This window comes from Macrobrachium nipponense, chromosome 1 (genome assembly GCF_015104395.2).
Source record: "Macrobrachium nipponense isolate FS-2020 chromosome 1, ASM1510439v2, whole genome shotgun sequence".
Classification (NCBI taxonomy): Eukaryota; Metazoa; Arthropoda; class Malacostraca; order Decapoda; family Palaemonidae; genus Macrobrachium; species Macrobrachium nipponense.
In genome coordinates this window covers 136,716,905-136,735,477 of record NC_087200.1, presented here as the reverse complement: position 1 = coordinate 136,735,477, position 18,573 = coordinate 136,716,905, and the positions used below count along the sequence as shown (strand labels likewise).

Sequence of the window (18,573 nt, the reverse complement as noted above, 5' to 3'; positions counted from 1 at the left end):
CTTCAGGCCCTTTATTTATTAGAGAGAATGGAGGAACCATTTCCCTGAAAGGAATCAGACAACAGATTCTTTATTTTAATAAACAAGCCAACCCGGAATCAGTCCCACATGCCCATGATATCCGAGCAGTAGCTACAACAGTCAATTATTTTCATCACATGAATTTTGAAGAATTAAAAAGATATACGGGCTGGAAATCACCAGCAGTATTCAAACACCACTACCTAAAATCCTTGGAAGCCCTAAAATTTGCAACAGTGGCAGCAGGGAATGTGGTTACTCCTGATATAACAGAACCATTATAACAGGGTCTAATCTTCATAAAATATTATTTCCTTTTAGTACTTTCTCTCCTACCTGCCTTGCTTATTGTCCCTGCCTTAACCTTGACCTTCATCTGGATTGCACATTAACCCATTCTTATGATGTATATATGTTACTAATGTTTATTGTATTATATTTAGATATCTTATGTTATCTATTATTGGGATTTTTTCCCTAATTTTACCAATAGTTTTGGAACTCTGACTAAGTATGTAATCTAAGAGATATGTAAAATTAAGGTTTACTATTAAAACACTCTTAATTAAAATTATTCTAATTTCATTTCAGTTCCTTGACTATATGTGTATTTCCAAGCTTATGGGACCAATTCTCTGTTACTATTTCATGGAGCGACATAGGTTGAGCCCAGAAAAGGGATTTTGACAAAGGAAAAATCTATTTCTGGGCGAGGGACCTGTGTCGCCCAGTGAAATGCTCCTTATAGCACCATTTCTAAGGTATAAATACTGCTAAATATACCAGAGAAAAAAGTTGCATGGAATGCCAGGAATATACCCAGCTCGCTCACCCTATAGGGTGTCGGTAAAGTAACTGGGGCGTTTTAAGACCACTATCAGAGGTCCTTTACCAATTAGTCTTCTCCTTTCTCAACATCCCCCATTACTACGAGGTGCCGTTCTACATCCGACAACTGCCCGCTACTACTACTATTACCCATGCGACTCCCATCATTCCTAATAGCACCCAAGCTTGGGCCAGCCTTGGGTGAGGAAAAAAGGGGGGTGGGTTCACTGAGCGACACAGGTCCCTCGCCCAGAAATAGATTTTTCCTTTGTCAAAATCCCTTTTATAACTTCCATTTGTGTATTAAAATCCCTCACTGCCTGGAGATTTTTTTTTTAGTAAGAAGCATTAATTCATGATGAAAATTTCAAACTGAGGAAGGTGAATGGGATGGTGATGTCATTAGGAGCTTCCTTTACTCTTTAGCAGGGTATGATTGTTTTCCTGGAAAATGTCCAGTTCTTGAGGTACTAATTTTTTGCTCTTTAGAAGGTTATGATTGTTTTCTTGGATAATGTTCTCTGCCAGTTCTTCAAAGACCAATGTAATACATAATCTCTATTGTAACAGTAATTCCTATTGTAAAAACTGAAAAGTGAATTTAAACAATTTTTTAGTATAGAAAATTTTGACAGTAATGCATCTGGTGTTAGTTGGGAATTGTGTAACATCATTGTTCTGCTTTGAATGAATTTAATGGTTAAACACTGAATCACATACTTAGGTTTCACTGCTAACTCATTTTCTCCTCTTCCTTATTTCCAGGGAATTGAAACACACTGCAAAGTTGAATGGGGTTATACGTCAATAGGAAATGTCAAAAGTTCAGTAAGTACAAAACCCAAGGATAAGATGGAGTCATTCTTCCTTGGTGAAACTCTCAAATATCTGTATCTTCTTTTTATGGACGACCAAAGTATATACAGTGTAGATAAATGGGTTTTCAATACTGAAGGACACCCACTCCCAATATATACTCACTAGTCATATAGTGTATGGAATGTAATTAGCAAGATTTTTATTGTTATTTAAAAAAAACTCATAGTGAGCCACTATCAGTGTATGATTTTTAGAATGAATGAATGTTATTTCTCTCCCTCTCAAGTGTTTTAAGAGGTTTAGAATGTTTTAATAAAGTTGTTACTTACTTTAAATATTTAGCCTCTTGTCTTTTGCCCTTCCATATATATAAATATATATTTGTAATATATGCATATACGGTATTATATATATATATATATATATATCTATATATATATATTATCTATAATAATATAAATAGAAATATTTTTGACTTGAGTATTCCCCTTATGACTTTACTTATAACATTTTAAGTCTATTTTTTATATATAGTGTAAAAGTTCCTCTTGAGTTAAACTGGTGATTTAACTAATATGCACAAAGGGAATTGTAATGTTATAAATTTCCTTTGGCTTTTTCTCATTTTTGATTTTCCATGTATAATTTTATTGATGCTAGACATCTTGAAAATACTAAAATTAATTATTGAGGAGCATTTTTCTTTACATTATGATTTGGTATAGGAGCAGAGGTTTATTAAATTAGTTTATTTTCTAATACATTAGATTACAGTACATGTATTTGTACTTCTGTTTACCACTAGTTTTCAGTTTACTATGCATTTTTTGTTAGTGTCAAGGATGAGATTATCATAAAAAGTTTATTTGCAATAAAGAGATGATTATCATAGCATTAAATCAATAGAATACAATACTGTATAAATTTTTACTGTATTTTCAATATTGTATGTTATAATTTTTAGCTCCGTCCATTGCATAATTTTTTTTGAACGTTTACTAATTGTTGGAGACAATAATAAGACTTATAAGTTAACAAGTTTCTTGGGTTGGTTTACATTAAATCAATCAATTTAGAAAATGAGTTGAATGTTGTTTGGGTATACAGTATATGTGGATCCTAGATGGGGTGCCTTATCACAATTTTTTTTTTCAATTGAAGATGCATGTTTTTGGAATGTGAAAAAAGCATGTAGGTCAAGTTTGGTAGGCTAGGTTTTGTTTTTGCCAGAACCTACATAATTTCTGAAGTGAATCCAAATTTGTTTATTTGTGATGGGAATTGAAAGTGTCATATTTTCCAGTAAATACAATTACTAATTAAATTTGACAATGTGACAACCTTTTAGAATCCAGATCCTTTCTGTACAGCACAAGGTTTTGGAGTTTTTTGTTTAGGAGTCTGTTTATTTTTAAAAATATGAAATAGTAAAACTTTTGGGGCATTTGTATAACATCTTGGATCCTAAAGAATGGATGTAAAAGTGATGGAAGGCTATTTTGAATGCATATGTGTATTTATATAGGAGTGAATAAAGATGAATTGAAAGAATTGATTGTATTATTTTTGTACATATTTATATGCAAGACTCAACGTTCTGGAAAGGTAAGGTTTAATGTTATTGGACATTTGTTGCTTATTTGAACTTGAACTTGACCTAAGTGAAGCCTAAAGTCTTCCTCCAGCCAAATACTACATATTTGTTTCACCAGAAGACCAGCATCTATAATTAGTATTTTGATATGCTAGAAATTATCCTGAACACTTCAGTCACTCCTAAAAGAAAGTGAAAATGGCAGTCAGTCGTTCTGTAAAGGTAAGAAATAGCTGTCCTGTCACTGATAGTAATGCTCATGAGTAGGCAGATTCCAGTCTTAGAAACTCATATGTTATTACTCATGGGTCTGCGAGTGCATTTAATACTCCAGTGAAGTCCCCCAGACTATTTAGATGATAAGTTTTTTTGAGAATTACTTTTACTAATTTTACCTTGTACCAGTGATGGATTTAAGGGGGACCACCTGGTCATGTTCCCCCCCACCCTTGGATAGATTAATGTGTTAATCTTAAGCTATAAGTAAATTTTGATAATGTGTACCCACTGCACTCAAGCAAAATATTGATAGCCTATCAAACCTCTTGGAGCTTTTTCATAAAATGCTTGGTATTTAAGACAGTAGTGTGGTATATTATTATTTAAGGATATACTCTACTTAGATTTCCAAAAGGCCTTTGACAAAGTTCCACACAAGAAACTAATGACAAAAGTTAGAGCTTTAAGGATTGTAGGAGAAACAGCAGACTGGATTGAAGACTGGCTAACTATTAGAAAACAGTCATAATAAATGGTGAAGAACCAGAATGGGCAGCTGTGACAATGGGGTTCCTCAGGGTTCTGTCCTTGGCTGGCTCTTGTTTTTTATTTACATTAATGACATTGATGTAGGCGTAACTAGCAGGGTAGCCAAATTTGCAAATGACACCAAACTAGGTGTAAATGCAGCAGACCCAGATACAGTGGAAAGTTTAAGAAATGATTTAAGGAAAATAGGAGTGGTCAAAAATATGGCAAATACATTTTAACCTGGATAAATGTAGTGTCACGAATAGGAACAAACAACCCTCATGCCAACTACATGCTGCTTGGGAATGACATAAATAGTGTAGAACAAAAAGAGGACCTTGGTGTTATTACCAACGTCTTAAAATCCCCCAAAACAATGCATAAAAGCTGAAAAGAGGGCACAGAAACTAGTGGGATATGTAAAGAGGCAGTTCTGATACAGAAATAACAAAATGGTGCTGCAGCTCTACACATGAATAGTTAGACCACATCTTGAATATGCAGTATAGTTTTGGTCAATAACACCAAGAAAGGACATAAATGGACAAGAAGGGTTACAAGCAAGAGAGACAAGGTTAATTCCATCCATCAGGCAAATAGGTTACCAAAGACACCTAGAGAGCTTGAACATGTATGACCTAGAAATACGACGATTACGAGGACAACTAAGAGAGGCTTTCAAAGTACTAAAAGACATAACAAAAGTAGACAGTAACGTCTTCACATTAAACAAAAACCAGACAAGAAATAATGAATGGAAACTAGAAATGAAGAGATACACTACATCGCATTGTGGAAACTTCTACACATACAAGATAAACTGCCACCAAAAGTTGTAAACAGCAGCAGTGTAGAATAGTTCAAAAGAAAGCTAGACAAAACCATTAGAACACTATGAATGGATTGTAAAACCTGCTCCTAAAGATAAGTGAGCACATGATGTCTCCTCGGATGGACTGAGTCTTTGAGACATCCTAATCCTTGTAATTCAGTACATACAATATATATGCACTTAGCATCAAGCGGCCTAATATCTTGTCGAATTGTGAAGGAACGGAAAAGTTATGAAGAAATTTAGTCAGTCCATTAGGTTGTTTACAGGGTGTAGACAAAGGGGTGGAGCTTAGGCACTGACAAGGAGAGAGTGCTCAGTCACTTGTTTGGAACTTTGGAGGTTTAATAAGTGGGCTGTATATATTTTTCGGTCAGCGCTCCCACAGCAATTTTTGCCTACTACGTATCACAGTATTGCCTCCTGTGACCTTAATATGGGCCAAGACAGTGATTTGAGTCAACAGATAATAGCAGAGATATGTCGTTGAAACAATCTGGCCTTAAAACAAAGCAGATATCACATCAGCTGGGTGTGAGGAGGCATTCAGTTTGACGCTGGGTTGCCAGATTTTATGAAGGTGGCAACTATGCGATTCCGCCTCTGGGGAAAAACCGCCCTGGTATGCCTAAGAAGACTTCTGATTGAAGTTTGACTGTTCTCAAGCTTCAATTAGAAAGTAACTGACGCTTGAGAACAGTCAAACTTTGATCAGAAGTCTTCTTAGGCATACCAAGGTGCTTTTTCTGAAATGGAATCACAGGGTTGCCACCTTCATAAAATCTGGCAATCCAGTGTTGAATGAATGCCTCCTCACACCCAGCTGATGCGATCTGCTTTGTTTTAAGGCCAGATTGTTTCAATGACATATCTCTGCTATTATTTGTTGACTCAAATCACCATCTTGGCCCATACATATAAAGGTCCGTGGGGCAATAAAGTGATACGTAGATAGAGATATATTGTATCTGAGAGTTAGGTGCATGGAGTGCTCACTTGGCAGAAGTGCAGTCCATGCTTCCATATGTTATCTCTTCTAAATATTTTAAATATTCTAACTGCTTGCCAGCATATCTATATGACATGCAAATGTTAGAAGTCACTCATCCAGAAGCCTTCAAGAAGTTTTCTAAGGGACTATTTACTGTCTGTCAATTGGAAAGGTCTTTCTGTGGAAAATGGACCAATCTAGCCCCAGAACAGCCTTTTAGTAGAGAGGAAAATTCCTCTTTGTTCAATGGCATCTCACAGAACCAAGCAATTTGTGACAAATACATCGACACTTTGACACTATTGACCAAAGTTTTGGAGGCAGTGAAAAGCATGTTCCACATAGAGTGAACATCTGGAGACCATTATAGAAGATCATATAAAAAAGTCAAGGAAGATGCTAATTTGACTGAAAAGTTGAAGCGCACAGTTTTAACTGCAATGATTAATCCAAGAGCCTATGTTGCCATAGATATTGAATATCAATGTATTTTGTAGAGTCTTCTCTATTTTCCTTATCAAGGATTTCTCAGTGTTGCTAAAATTGGCAAGCAACTTGCCATAGGGGATCGTCAAATCTGGTATAGTCATATTGAATTATATTTATCTGCTACTACAAGTTGTTCTCTCTCTCTCTATCTCTTGACGTGATGTTTCGCCCAGATCTGCCAGGGCATTATCACAGTGATGGTTGCTGGAGGACTGAATCTTGGTGGGGAGTCCTTCTCTTTATATCATGGTCGTGCTGGCACTCACAGATGCTCCTGCAGGACCTGGGGGATATTAGACTTTTCATTGGCTGGTGGCCAGGTTTCAGAAACGCTCGAGGCTTGTTGACCTTCTCAGGTGTGTGGCGTCACCTGGAGCCGGTTTTCATTGGCTACGACCGTGGTGACATCACACCTCATATTACTACCTTCCTCTTCAATATTGGTCCTGTCCTGGGCGCTGATGTTATCCTCTGGAGAGGGGGAGGCTGGGCCTTCCTTACACAGGTGGGCAGGAGGAAGGGTTCACTGTCATATTTAGGAGGGGTTTTTGTTCTAGAATGAATAACGCCTCAAGGAGGCGTAGGCGTCACTGATCGGGGTCTCTTCTGATTATCCTCTTGCACGACGTGCTGTTGGTGGGTGGTGAGGGTGTGGTGTTTGATGGCGCCGTTCTGGGCATGACAGGAGATCCTCTTGGACAGTCGTAATGTTTTCATTCCGACATAGACTCCAGGACATCCTTGGATAGGGCATGTGTACCGGTAGGCGACATTATTCTGCTTCATGGGGTCTCCTGCAGGCAGGGCAGGGTTATTCCTCATAACCAGGTCTCTTGTCCTTCAGTTCTTGTATTAGATTATAAAAGAGAGCCTCTTCCCTTCCTCCACAGAGGTGACGTTCTCTTCCACAATCTTCTTGATACATCTCTCCTCTTCTTTGTATCCGTGGTGCATGAAGGACTTGTCGAAAATGTGTTCATTCTCGGAGGGGGGGAGGTTCTCTTCGTTCTCTTCGTCCTCCATGTACCATTTGTTCAAAGCTGTCCTTATCTTCCTGTTGATCAGCTTGTTGGAGTAACCATTGTTAACCATTGTTTGTGAAGCTCGATCCAGTTCTGCATGGGTGTCCTGCCAAGCTCAACAGTGCGTTAAGGCTCTCCTCATGAAGGCCCTGACGGTGATGGTCTTGAACCTCACAGGACACTCACTCTCTCCGTTTAGGCAAAGTCTCAAGTTGGTAGATTTGGTGTAGATGGTAGTGGTCATCTTCAGGGTAGTCTTCGTAATTAGGACATCGAGGAGGGGGAGCCAAGCTTCTCTGCTGAATTCAGTTGTGAAATTAAGGGCGCTGTTGCTCAGGAACTGCTGGCGAAGGGCTTCATCCTCTTCCTCGGAGTTAGCTTGGATAAATATATCATCAATATATCTAGCATACGTCCAGGGACATCAGTGCTGCGAAAAAACCCGCTCTTCAATGGTACCCATGTAAAAGTTGGTAAAGAGGACGCCATCTTTCTGGGGGAACATCTGTCCTCTGTGGGTGGTGAAGGGGGCTCTCTTCGTGCAGATTTCTAGGAGTGTCTTGAGGGATTCTTCCGGGATGTTCGGAAGTTTCATATCAGGGTTCCTGTAGACCTTTTCCAAAATGATGTCTATTGTTTCATTGATGGGGACGTTGGTAAATAGGGACTCCACATCGAGGGACGCCATCGTGCCAGGAGAATACCGGATTTTCTCCAGGAACTCCGTTGAAGAAGTAAGGCAAAATCTGTAGGGGGTCTGGCTAATGATGGGGCATAAGGGGTTACCAGTCTTGTATGTCTTCACATTTCCATAAAGATACCCCAGGCTGTAATCTCCTTGAATGGGCGGGAGGTGAGTTGCGTTCGTTGCAGCGTTTACTGCGGTGATGATGCGGTTAGCATCCCGTTTGATGTCTTCAGCAAGGTTTCTGGTCAATCTCTCGAATTTAGAGGTATCTGCTAAGATATCGTCCAGCTTCTCAAAATATTCCTCAGTCTTGATTAGTACAAAGGCGGCCGTTTTATCTGCCCAATGTATTGTTATCTTATTTTTCTTTAGATCCACTGCTGTGTCCTTCAACTCTTTGGTGAATATCCCGCTGGTGTAGTTCCCTCTGCTTGTCAGGGCTTCTACGCTTTGGCAAAATGCCTGAACAAAATCCTGATGCCGTATACCCTTCCAAATTTTGCCTTACTTCTTTGATGGAGTTCATCATCAAGCCGCGTTGTTCCTTTAACCATTCTATAGAGTGTTCAAAAGCCTTTCAACTGTTGTGTAACTCGTGTAATTTCATTATTTGTATGTCTTATTATCTTTAAATGTACGTCTGTAAGAAAACACAAAACTGCTGTCTCATGGGTCATTTCTGCTCTTGGTGTGAGTCGGTACTACTTATCCATCTGCACCTGTCTATGTCAACCCAGTTTGTCTGTATAAATCATCAATACCCAGCTACCTGTCTTACTCTCTGGTCCTCACAACTGGTGACCTCCCAGAGTCCATGACACAGCAGTTTAGGCTCCACCTTTGACAGGTTAATTACGACCACTCACCTTCAGAGAAGCCTTAGTGGATTCAATACGGTGCTACAGTTTAGGTCTCTGAAAGCTCCTTTCTGCTGATGAACCAAAGCCTTTAGCAGACTCAATACGGCACACCTTCCTCAAGTGTGTTTAGGCATTTTTGAGCGGTTTCGTCCATTTCTGTGAGTGAGACATGACACGAGGACTGGTAGCTGGGTGCTGGTCAGCCAACACAAAATCAGGTGACTGTCCAGAAACATCCATTCGACCTTGCAGCCTCCTCTGCCTGTTGACACCGCTACTTGTGGTCTTCCTCGACCTGTCAACGCCGCTGCCTCACCTGAGGTTCCATTCTGCCTGCCAGATGCCGATGCTGCGCTGGGGACTTCCTCAGCCCAACCTACGCCACCGCCGCACCTGGGGATCCTCACGGCCTGTCCCACGCTGCCACCACATGCATTGCAGCTCCCTCCTCAGTCTTGGTCGCCCTCAGTCAACAGTAGAACCCCCCAGGCAACTGCCAAGGGAGGTATCCTGTCAGCCAGTAATGCCGAAGGACTCTACATTCGATGGCGCCCCACAACAAGTGTCACAAGTACACGGGGTTGCCTCCTGCTTCCAAGATATTTTTCATCCAATTATTATTCCATAATCACTGTGTGTGTGTGGGGGGCGGTGAGTATTTGTAAGGACAATGCTTTCTCTATATTTTTATTGTATCTCATTATCAAGCCGCGTTGTTCCTTTAACCATTCTATAGAGCGTTCCAAGGCCTTTCTGCCGATGTATAACTCGTGTAGTTTCATTATTTGTATGTCTTATTATCTTTAAATGTATGTTTGTAAGAAAACACAAATCTACTGTCTCAAAGAGTCATTTCTGCTCTCTGTGCGAGTCGGTACTACTTACCCGTCCACACCTGTCTATGTCAACCCAGTTCATCTGTATAAATCATCAATACCCAGCTATCTGTCTTATTCTCTGGTCGGTGACACAGCGGTTTAGGCCCCGCCTTTAATGGACTAATTATGGCCGCTCACCTTCAGAGAAGCTTTAGTGGACTCAATACGGCACCACAGTTTTTGGTCTCTGAAAGCTCCTTTCTGCAGATGAACCAACGACTAATGGACTCAATACGGCACACCTTCCTCAGGTGTGTTTAGGTGTTTTTGAGCGGTTTCGTCCATTTTTGTGAGCGAGACAAGCCACGAGGACGGGTAGCTGGGTGCTGGTCAGCCAACATAAAATCAGGCGGTGGTCCAGAAACATCCATTCAATGTTGTGGCCTCCTTTGCCTCAACCCGGGGATGCCAGGTATCTTCTCAACCCGCCGAACCGGTGGTCCTCCTCGGTTCTTTCTCAGGCGCCATTGCTGCACCTGCGAATCCCCTGGCAAACCTCCCGACGCCGCTGCTGCACTTGGGGTCCTGCTTTACCCACCAAACATTGCTGCCACACATGTGGGCCTGCTCGGCAACCCCCACATCACTGCCATCGCTCCTGGGGCTCGCTCGGCCTGTCCGACATTGCTGCCACACAAGTGGACCTGCTCACCTTTCCGACACTGTCACCTGTAGTCTTCCTCTGCCCACCCACACCACTGCCGCACCTGTGGGCCTCCTCTACCTGTCTTACTTTCTGGTCCTCACAAGGGTTTCAACTATTTGTGGGTTCTAGCTATTCGTGGGGGGTCTGGTACCATCCCCGCGAATATGGGGAGAACACTGTAATTAGTGAATACTATTGCTCAATGAAAAAATTGCCAAGTTAGTGAAATTTACATGCAGACTAGTGAATAATGTGGGTTCCACAAAAATCTGCAACAAAATGAAACGCATAAAAAATTTCACTGATTAATTTGATAGCTCAAACAAAAATATACCTGAAATCATCCTACTAAAGTAATTTAATATTTCAAAACAAAAATAAACCATAACCATCATCCCAAAACACCCAAAGTAATCTTACATTACAGTATTACTCTCCTACTACTGTTAATTTTAAGTATGCTATAAGGCAGTCCCCGGTTATTGATAGGGGTTCCGCTCTTGACAGGGTGCTGATAACTGAAACTCGATGATTTATGGAGCTTGTGGCGTCGAGTTTCAGTTAATGGAGCCTCTGTTAGGTATGTTATGGCTCCATAACTATTATCGCCGAAACACGGCCTGTTATGGGGCCATAAATTGCCGATTTTATGGCCCTAGATAAACCCCATAAAACAGGATTGCCATGAACCAAGTCTGCCGATAACCGGGACTGCCTTATACATCCCTAAAACGTTCCAACTGCCTATTTTAACAGTTCATCGCCAAACCTGACAGTTCAAATAAAAATGTACCTCAAACTATCATCCCTGAACACCCTAATAATATTTAAAAGTAATGTTGCAAAATTAAGTATCAGCCTACAACTGTTACTCTCAAGTATCACCTATCATTCAGACATGCACGTTTTCTTTGCCCTACATAACTTGGCGCATTGTTCTGAGCATACTGTAATGTACTGGGCATACATTTTACGTATAGTATTGATATCTTACTGTGTTGTAAGATGACTCTGTAATTATATTTACTGTACAGATATGTATTTAACGATAGTACTAGTGAATAGAGAATATACACACTACGTGGTTAGTTTAGAACGACAAGAGAGGTAACTCCAAACAGATGTTTAATTTCTAATCATTGTAAAAATCTTTAAAATCCGAATTTTATACATAGGCAACATTCAACATTCTCCTCAAAGCCATGGTCTTATCCCCAGCAAATTACGGTGCTTCGATGTACTAAATACTAGAGCTCTCTCTCCGAGATAAGAGAAAGATTGATTTTTTATGCATGGATGTTTATTATATGTTTTGTACAGTATAGTTTTATAGATATACGTGATCTTGGATGATTATTCGCCTATTTTTCATTTTTTTTTCACTTACACTCAATCTGCCAAAATAATTTTTATTTTTGTTACGGTAAAATAGTGACAACTGCTGTTTACGATATTTTTCCACTGTAAAAGTAACTCGGCTTCTCCGTGTCTTCAATTGTTTGTTGAAACGGCTTCCTTGTGAAGTTATTTTATCTCTCCTTCTTTTTCTTGCATTCTTGATTTATTACTAATTTGTTTGCAAAATCCTCATGCTCTTGATTTAAAAGTCTGCCGTTTGCCAACAGTAAGTATTGTGGCATAATTGTAAACACACTGATTACTTTCTCTCTCTCTCTCTCAGACACACAATCGGACACACACGTACTATCGATTCTTTTAATGATCTTTGTACCTAATATGTGAATAAAATTGATTTTGTTATTAACCTTTGCATACTGCAACCAATTCAGTTTGCTCAGTGTTCCCGCCTCTCCTCCCTCCATTCCCAGCCGGCCGGCGCCATTTTTACCAAACAGTATAAAAAGAAAAAAAATTATAAAATTTTACTTCATATAACGTACCGTTTCACTACTTTACACTTTTAATTTAACTTTTGAACACATTAATAACAGAAAAAAATGTGAAAAGGGGGACTTTTTGGGTTGGCTGGAACGAATTATCCCGATTCCCTTTATTTCTTATGGGGATTAGTTTCATATCTCGAACAAATCGTACTTCGAACAGCCAGGCAGGAACGGATTAAGTTCGAAGTACAAGGTACTACAGTAATTAGTAATTATTGCTATATGAAAAATTTCGTGAATTAGTGAAATTTCCCCTGCGAACAAGTAAGTAATGTGTTCCACAAAACTCCGTTAACAAACTGAAACATGGAAATGTGAAAGCATAAAAATGGCAGGGCACGGCACTAGGTTCCTGTTGTCCATCCACCAGTCTAGGGCCTTTCTTACTTCACTCCAGAGAGGAATAGGACTGGGGATCTCGAGTCTGGGACCAGAATTCCTTCAGTTTCCACTAGAGAGAACGAAAGTGAAGCCGCTAAAGTGGGACCAGCTTTTCCAAGGACAACAGGTGACCCAGGACAACTTGCCACTGCCGAGACTCTTCCTGCTGCTGTATCTACCAGCATGTCCAGATACTTTATCCTCTGTATGGGATGACATCAGCCTTCTTAAGATTCAACAGACCCCTAGGTTGTGGCAAAACTCGAGGAGCCGATCTCTGTCCTGTTGCAACTATGAGTGGGAGCTCGCCAAAACAAGCAAATCCTCGAGATACCTCAACAGACATCCTGTGTAAATGAGCCCAATATGAGACAAGGGTGAACACTCCATGAAAATCTGGGGAGTGGTCAAGAGCTTGAAGCAAAGTACCATGAATGGTACTTCTTCTCTTTTGTCCTTAACTATGAGGGCCTCTGACGCTTAGGCTCTTTGCCGGAAACCTTAGGAAAGCAGAATGTTTAGAAGGCATTTTAGTGGGTGATAACAAAGAATATCCTTTGTCCGTAGTAGAATACAGTCAACCACCCCCTTACTTCACTGACTCTGGATCCACAGGCTCACGTATTCGCAGATTCCTCTACGGGTATTATTCGCGGGAAATTCACTAATTTGCTGTTTTTCTGTGAGAAATATCCACAAACTACTGTATTCTCTTATCAATTTCATAATTAAATGCACTTTTTGTGATAAACCTATTAAAAAGCCAGGTGTAAAAGTTTGTAGTGGGATTTTCTTGAGTTTTAACTAGCAAAATAGGCAGTTTTAAACATTTTTATAGGGGTTTCAACTATTTGTGGTTCTAGCTATTCGGGGGGGGGGGGGTAGGGGGGGGCGGCTGGTACTCATCCCTGTGACGATGGGGAGATTACCAGTGTTCCCCCATATTCGTGGGGATGGGTACCAGACCCCACCCCCCTAAAATAGTTGAAACTCGTATAAAAATGGTTAAAACTGCCTATTTTCAGAGTTAAAACTCAAGAAAAACCCACTAAAAATGCCTCTATCTGTTTTTTTTTAAATAGTTTTATCACAGAAAGTGAGCTTTATGATGAGATTAATTAAAAAGATAGGAATTTGTGGATATTTATCATATAGAAAATTACAGCGAATAGGCAAATTTTCTGCGAATAATGGGGCTATATGTTCCAGAGAGAAATCCACGAGTCCACGAATCCAGTCAGCGAATATGGGAGGTTCACTGTTTGTATGTATAATATTTAAAAATCATCTTAATTAAAGCAAAATATTCCATAAAATGTAAAGTATGTGCAGAATATCAATGCGAAGTTTATCCATACTACTCAATTGACCCAGTGCAGTTCAATGTTCTCTCGTTTGTGGATGTTTTGCATGTACAGTATACTAAAGCGTTTTAGAATGATACTATAGTTACGCAGAGCGTATCTAAAATGGGACTAGCTGGCTTCGTATGTTTCTATCTGCGGTATTTTCATGCAAATGTACTAAGTATATTTTCATGACTACATAATTAAATTTTTTGATGAAAAATGATTTGCTAATTTTCAAATATTACAGTTCTGTAATACGTTGATGCAAACACAGCAAAATTTCATTAACTTATACTGTAGGTATTTATTTTTCTTAAAAAGTGCTCTATCCAAGCCAGCTTCCCACAAATAAACAACTCTTATGACGTAGAGACGCTCTTTTAGAGCAATAGCTACCCCAACGAAATGATACTCAACACGCTATTGGATGTCATCTGCAAGGCAGCCACTCCAGGAGCAGCATTGATTTTTTTCCTTGGCGCTCATTGGCTGTACACTTGGTGCTGATTGTGAAATGCGAGTCCCATCTCTCGAAGGCTCTAGAAGACTTGCCACTAAGAAAATTACCACCGGGATGAATGGCACTTAGAACATTGCTCATATGGGAGAATTGCCACTGGGAACACTGCCATCAGGAACATTGCCCATGTGTGAACACTCTAGGTACGGGGTTAAGCTAGTTCAGCTCGACTGTAGAATCATATTGAGGAAGTGGCTTTTAAATCTGAACACTTTTGGCTTCAACTACATCCTTGGTTGCAAAGCGGCAGTGCTCATTAACATACTTTAAAACTTCAGCATTGTCTATCAATGCGTCCGTATGTAAACTTGCTTTGCATTTCTTTTGCTTTCTTTGAAAACATTCCTAATAAATAATTGTGCCACTCTTATTTTTGTTATGAAATACAATTCATCGACACTTGTAGGTCTTAACTTGAACCATTACTATATAAAACGAGAAATAAGTAAATAATAGTATGTCTTACCTTACATTTAAAAAACTATTAACTAGTCTCTCGTTTAAGAATCATCAGTGATAAATAATTGTAAATGGTTTTAAAAGGCAATTTCATATTTCAAATACCAGCTTCCCGTATATGAAACATCAGTGACAAATGGTTGCAAATGGCTGTAAAAGGCAATTTGCTATTTTAAATGAAATTAGTTTTGTTTCTAAATACGGTAATATCATTCAAATGTATGTTTACTAAGAATTGATTTCTATGTATTGTATTATTTCTATATAAATCTTTAATTTCATTTATAGGAGCTGGGGAGTGTTCTCAGTGGCAATGTTCACACATGGGCAATATTCCCAGTGGCAGTGTTTCCAGTGGCAATTTTCCCACATGGACAATGATCCGCGTGGCAACTATCCCAGTGGCAACTTTCCCACATGGACAATGATCCACGTGTCAACTATGAATCACTATCCCAGTGGCAAAACTTTCCCACATGGACAATGATCCACGTTGTTCAAACTATCCCAGTGGCAACTTTCCCACATGGACAATGATCTGCGTGTCAACTATCCCAGTGGCAACTTTCCCACATGGACAATGATCTGTGTCAACTATACCCAGTGGCAACTTTCCCACATGGACAATGATCGTGTGTCAACTATCCCAGTGGCAACTTTCCCACATGGACAATGATCCGCGTGTCAACTATCCCAGTGGCAATTTTCCCACATGGACAATGATCCGCGTGTCAACTATCCCAGTGGCAACTTTCCCACATGGACAATGATCTGCGTGTCAAACTATCCCTGTGGCAACCTTTCCAACATGGGAACAATGATCCAGTGTGTCAAAAACTATCCCAGTGGCAACTTTCCCACATGGACAATGATCCAGTTGCGTGTCAACTATCCAGTGGCAATTTTCCCCCAATCACAAAATGATCCGCGTGGTCCAACTATCCCAGTGGCCTAACTTTCCCACAGTGGACAATGATCTGCGTGTCAACTATTTCCAGGTGGCAACTCCCCACATGGACCCAATGATTCCGGCTCAACGTGTGTCAAACTATTCCCTTAGTGGCAACTTTCCCCACATGGCCCAATGATCCGTGTGTCAAACTATCCCAGTGGCAACTTTCCCACATGGACAAATGAATCCGCGTGTTCAACCCTATCCAGTGGCAATTTTCCACAATGGACAAGATCTGCCGTGTCAACTATCCCAGGCGCAACTTTCCCACATGGAACAATGATCTGTGTGTCAACCTATCCCGTGGCAACTTTCCCACATGGACAATGATCCGTGGTGGTCAACTATCCCAAAAGTGGCAATTTTCACACATGGACCCAATGATCCGCGTTAAACTATCCCAGGGCAATGTTCCCACATGGACAATGATCCCTGCGGTCAAACTATCCCAGTGGCAACTTCCCCCATCGGACCCAATTGGATCCGTGTGTCAAACTAATCCCAAGTGGCAACTTTCCCACCCATGGACAAGATCCGTGTGTCAACTATCCCAAGTGGCAATTTTCCCCAAGGACCAAGAGCCGCGTGTCAAAACTATCCCAGTGGCAACTTTGCCCACCATGGCAATGATCTGCGTGGTCAATATCCCAAGTGGCAACTTTCCCACATGGACAAGGATACGTGTGTCAACTAATCCCAGTGGGCAACCTTTCCCACATTGGACAATGATCCGTGTGTCAACTATCCCAGTGCAATTTTTCTACCATGGAACAATGATCCGCCCCCCCGTGCAACTATCCCAGTGGCAACTTTTCCCACATGGAACAATGATCCCGTGTCAACTATCCCAGTGGCCCAACTTTCCCACATTGACCAATGATCTGAGTGGTTCACTAATCCCAGTTTGGCCCAACTTTCCCAATTGGACAATGATCCTGCGGTCTCGGTCAAACTATCCCCAGTGGCAACTTTTCCCACCATGGACCAATGAATCCGCTATCTTGTGTGTCCAACTATCAACCCAGTGGCAACTTTTCCCACCATGGACAATGGAATCCGGTGTCAATCTATCCCAGTGGCAATTTTCCACCATGGGACAATTGGACTTCGCTTGAACAAATATCCCCAGTGGCAAACCTTTTCCCACATGGACAATGATCCGCTTGTCACCTATCCAGTGGCAACCTTTTCCCACCATGGGAACAATGATCCGCCCGTAGTCAATCTAGGCCCAAGTGGCAAATTTCCCAACATGGACAATGATCCACGTGTCAACAAATCCCCGTAGCAATTTTCCCCAGGACAATTGAGTCGCGTAATGTTTTCAAAAAAAAAACCCTAGCCCAGTGGCAATTTCCCACCCATGGACAATGATCTGCGTGTCAACTATCCCAGTGCAATTTTCCACCTGGACAATGAAATCTGCGTGTTTCAACCCCCTATCCCAGTGGGATGATCTGCGTGGTCAAAATATCCCAGTGGGAATGATCTGCGTGTCAACTATCCCAGTGGCAATTTTCCCACCATGGACAATGATTGCGTGGTCAAACTATCCCAGGGGAATGATCTATCTGAGTGTCAACCCTAAATCCCAGGGGAATGGGGAATCTGCGTGTCAACTATCAGCAAATTTTGGCATTTTCCCAACATGGGAAATGATTGCGTGTCAACCCTACCCCGTTGGCAAATTTTCCCAATGGACAATGATCTTCGTTGTCCAACTAGCCCAGTGGGAATGATCTGGGGCAACCTATCACCCAGTGGCAATTTTTCCCCACATGGACAATTGATCTGCGTGTCCAAACTATACCCCACCCAAAAAAGTGGGGCACTTTTCCCACATGGGACAATGAATCTGCCGTTGTCAACTAAATCCCAGTTGGGAATGATCTGCGGTGTCAAACTATCACCCAGTGGCAAATTTTTCCCACATGGCCAATGATCTGCGTGTCCAACTCTCCAGTGGCATTTTCCCACATAGGACAATATCTGCGTGTCCCAAATATCCCGTGGCAATTTTCCCACATGGACAACTGATCTGCGTGTCAACCTATCCCCTGGGAATGAAATCTGCTGTTCACGATCCCAGTGGCAATTTTCCCACCCTATGGACAATGATCTGCGTGTCACTCTCCCAGTGGCCCAATGTTCCACATGGAAATGATCTGCGTGTCCAACTATCCCAAGTGGGATGGATCTAACGTGTTTTCCCACTATCACAAGTGTCGAATTTACCCAAATGGCCAAGATCTGCGGTCAACTATCCCAGTGGCAACTTTTCCCACATGGACAATGATCCGCGTGGACAACTATTCGCCAGGTTGGCAAACCTTTCCCACATGGACAATGATCTGGCGTGGTCAACTATCCCAGTGGCCAACTTTTCCCACCCACATGGACAATGATCCTCGTGGCAACTATCCCAGTGGCAACTTTCCCTCATGGACAATGATCCCGCGTGGCAACTATCCCCAGTGGCAATTTTCCCACATGGGACAATGACCCCGCGTGTCAACTATCCCAGTGGCACTTTCCCACATGGACAATGATCTGCGTGGTATCTATCCCAGTGGCAATTTTCCGTGCATGC

The 18,573-nt window shown here is 41.1% G+C and overlaps 1 protein-coding gene across 4 annotated transcripts in view; it reads left to right on the top strand.

The window, feature by feature from the left end:
• Nucleotides 1-3,219, top strand: part of LOC135219666 (endoplasmic reticulum mannosyl-oligosaccharide 1,2-alpha-mannosidase-like) — a 222,109-nt gene extending 218,890 nt beyond the window's left edge. For all 4 annotated transcript variants that reach the window (XM_064256613.1, XM_064256614.1, XM_064256616.1 and 1 more), the window contains exon 11: nucleotides 1,615-3,219. In XM_064256613.1, coding sequence (XP_064112683.1) covers nucleotides 1,615-1,833 — 219 coding nt within the window. In that variant the 3' untranslated portion in view covers nucleotides 1,834-3,219. The remainder of the gene's footprint in view (nucleotides 1-1,614) is intronic.
• The last annotated feature ends 15,354 nt before the right edge of the window (nucleotides 3,220-18,573 follow it).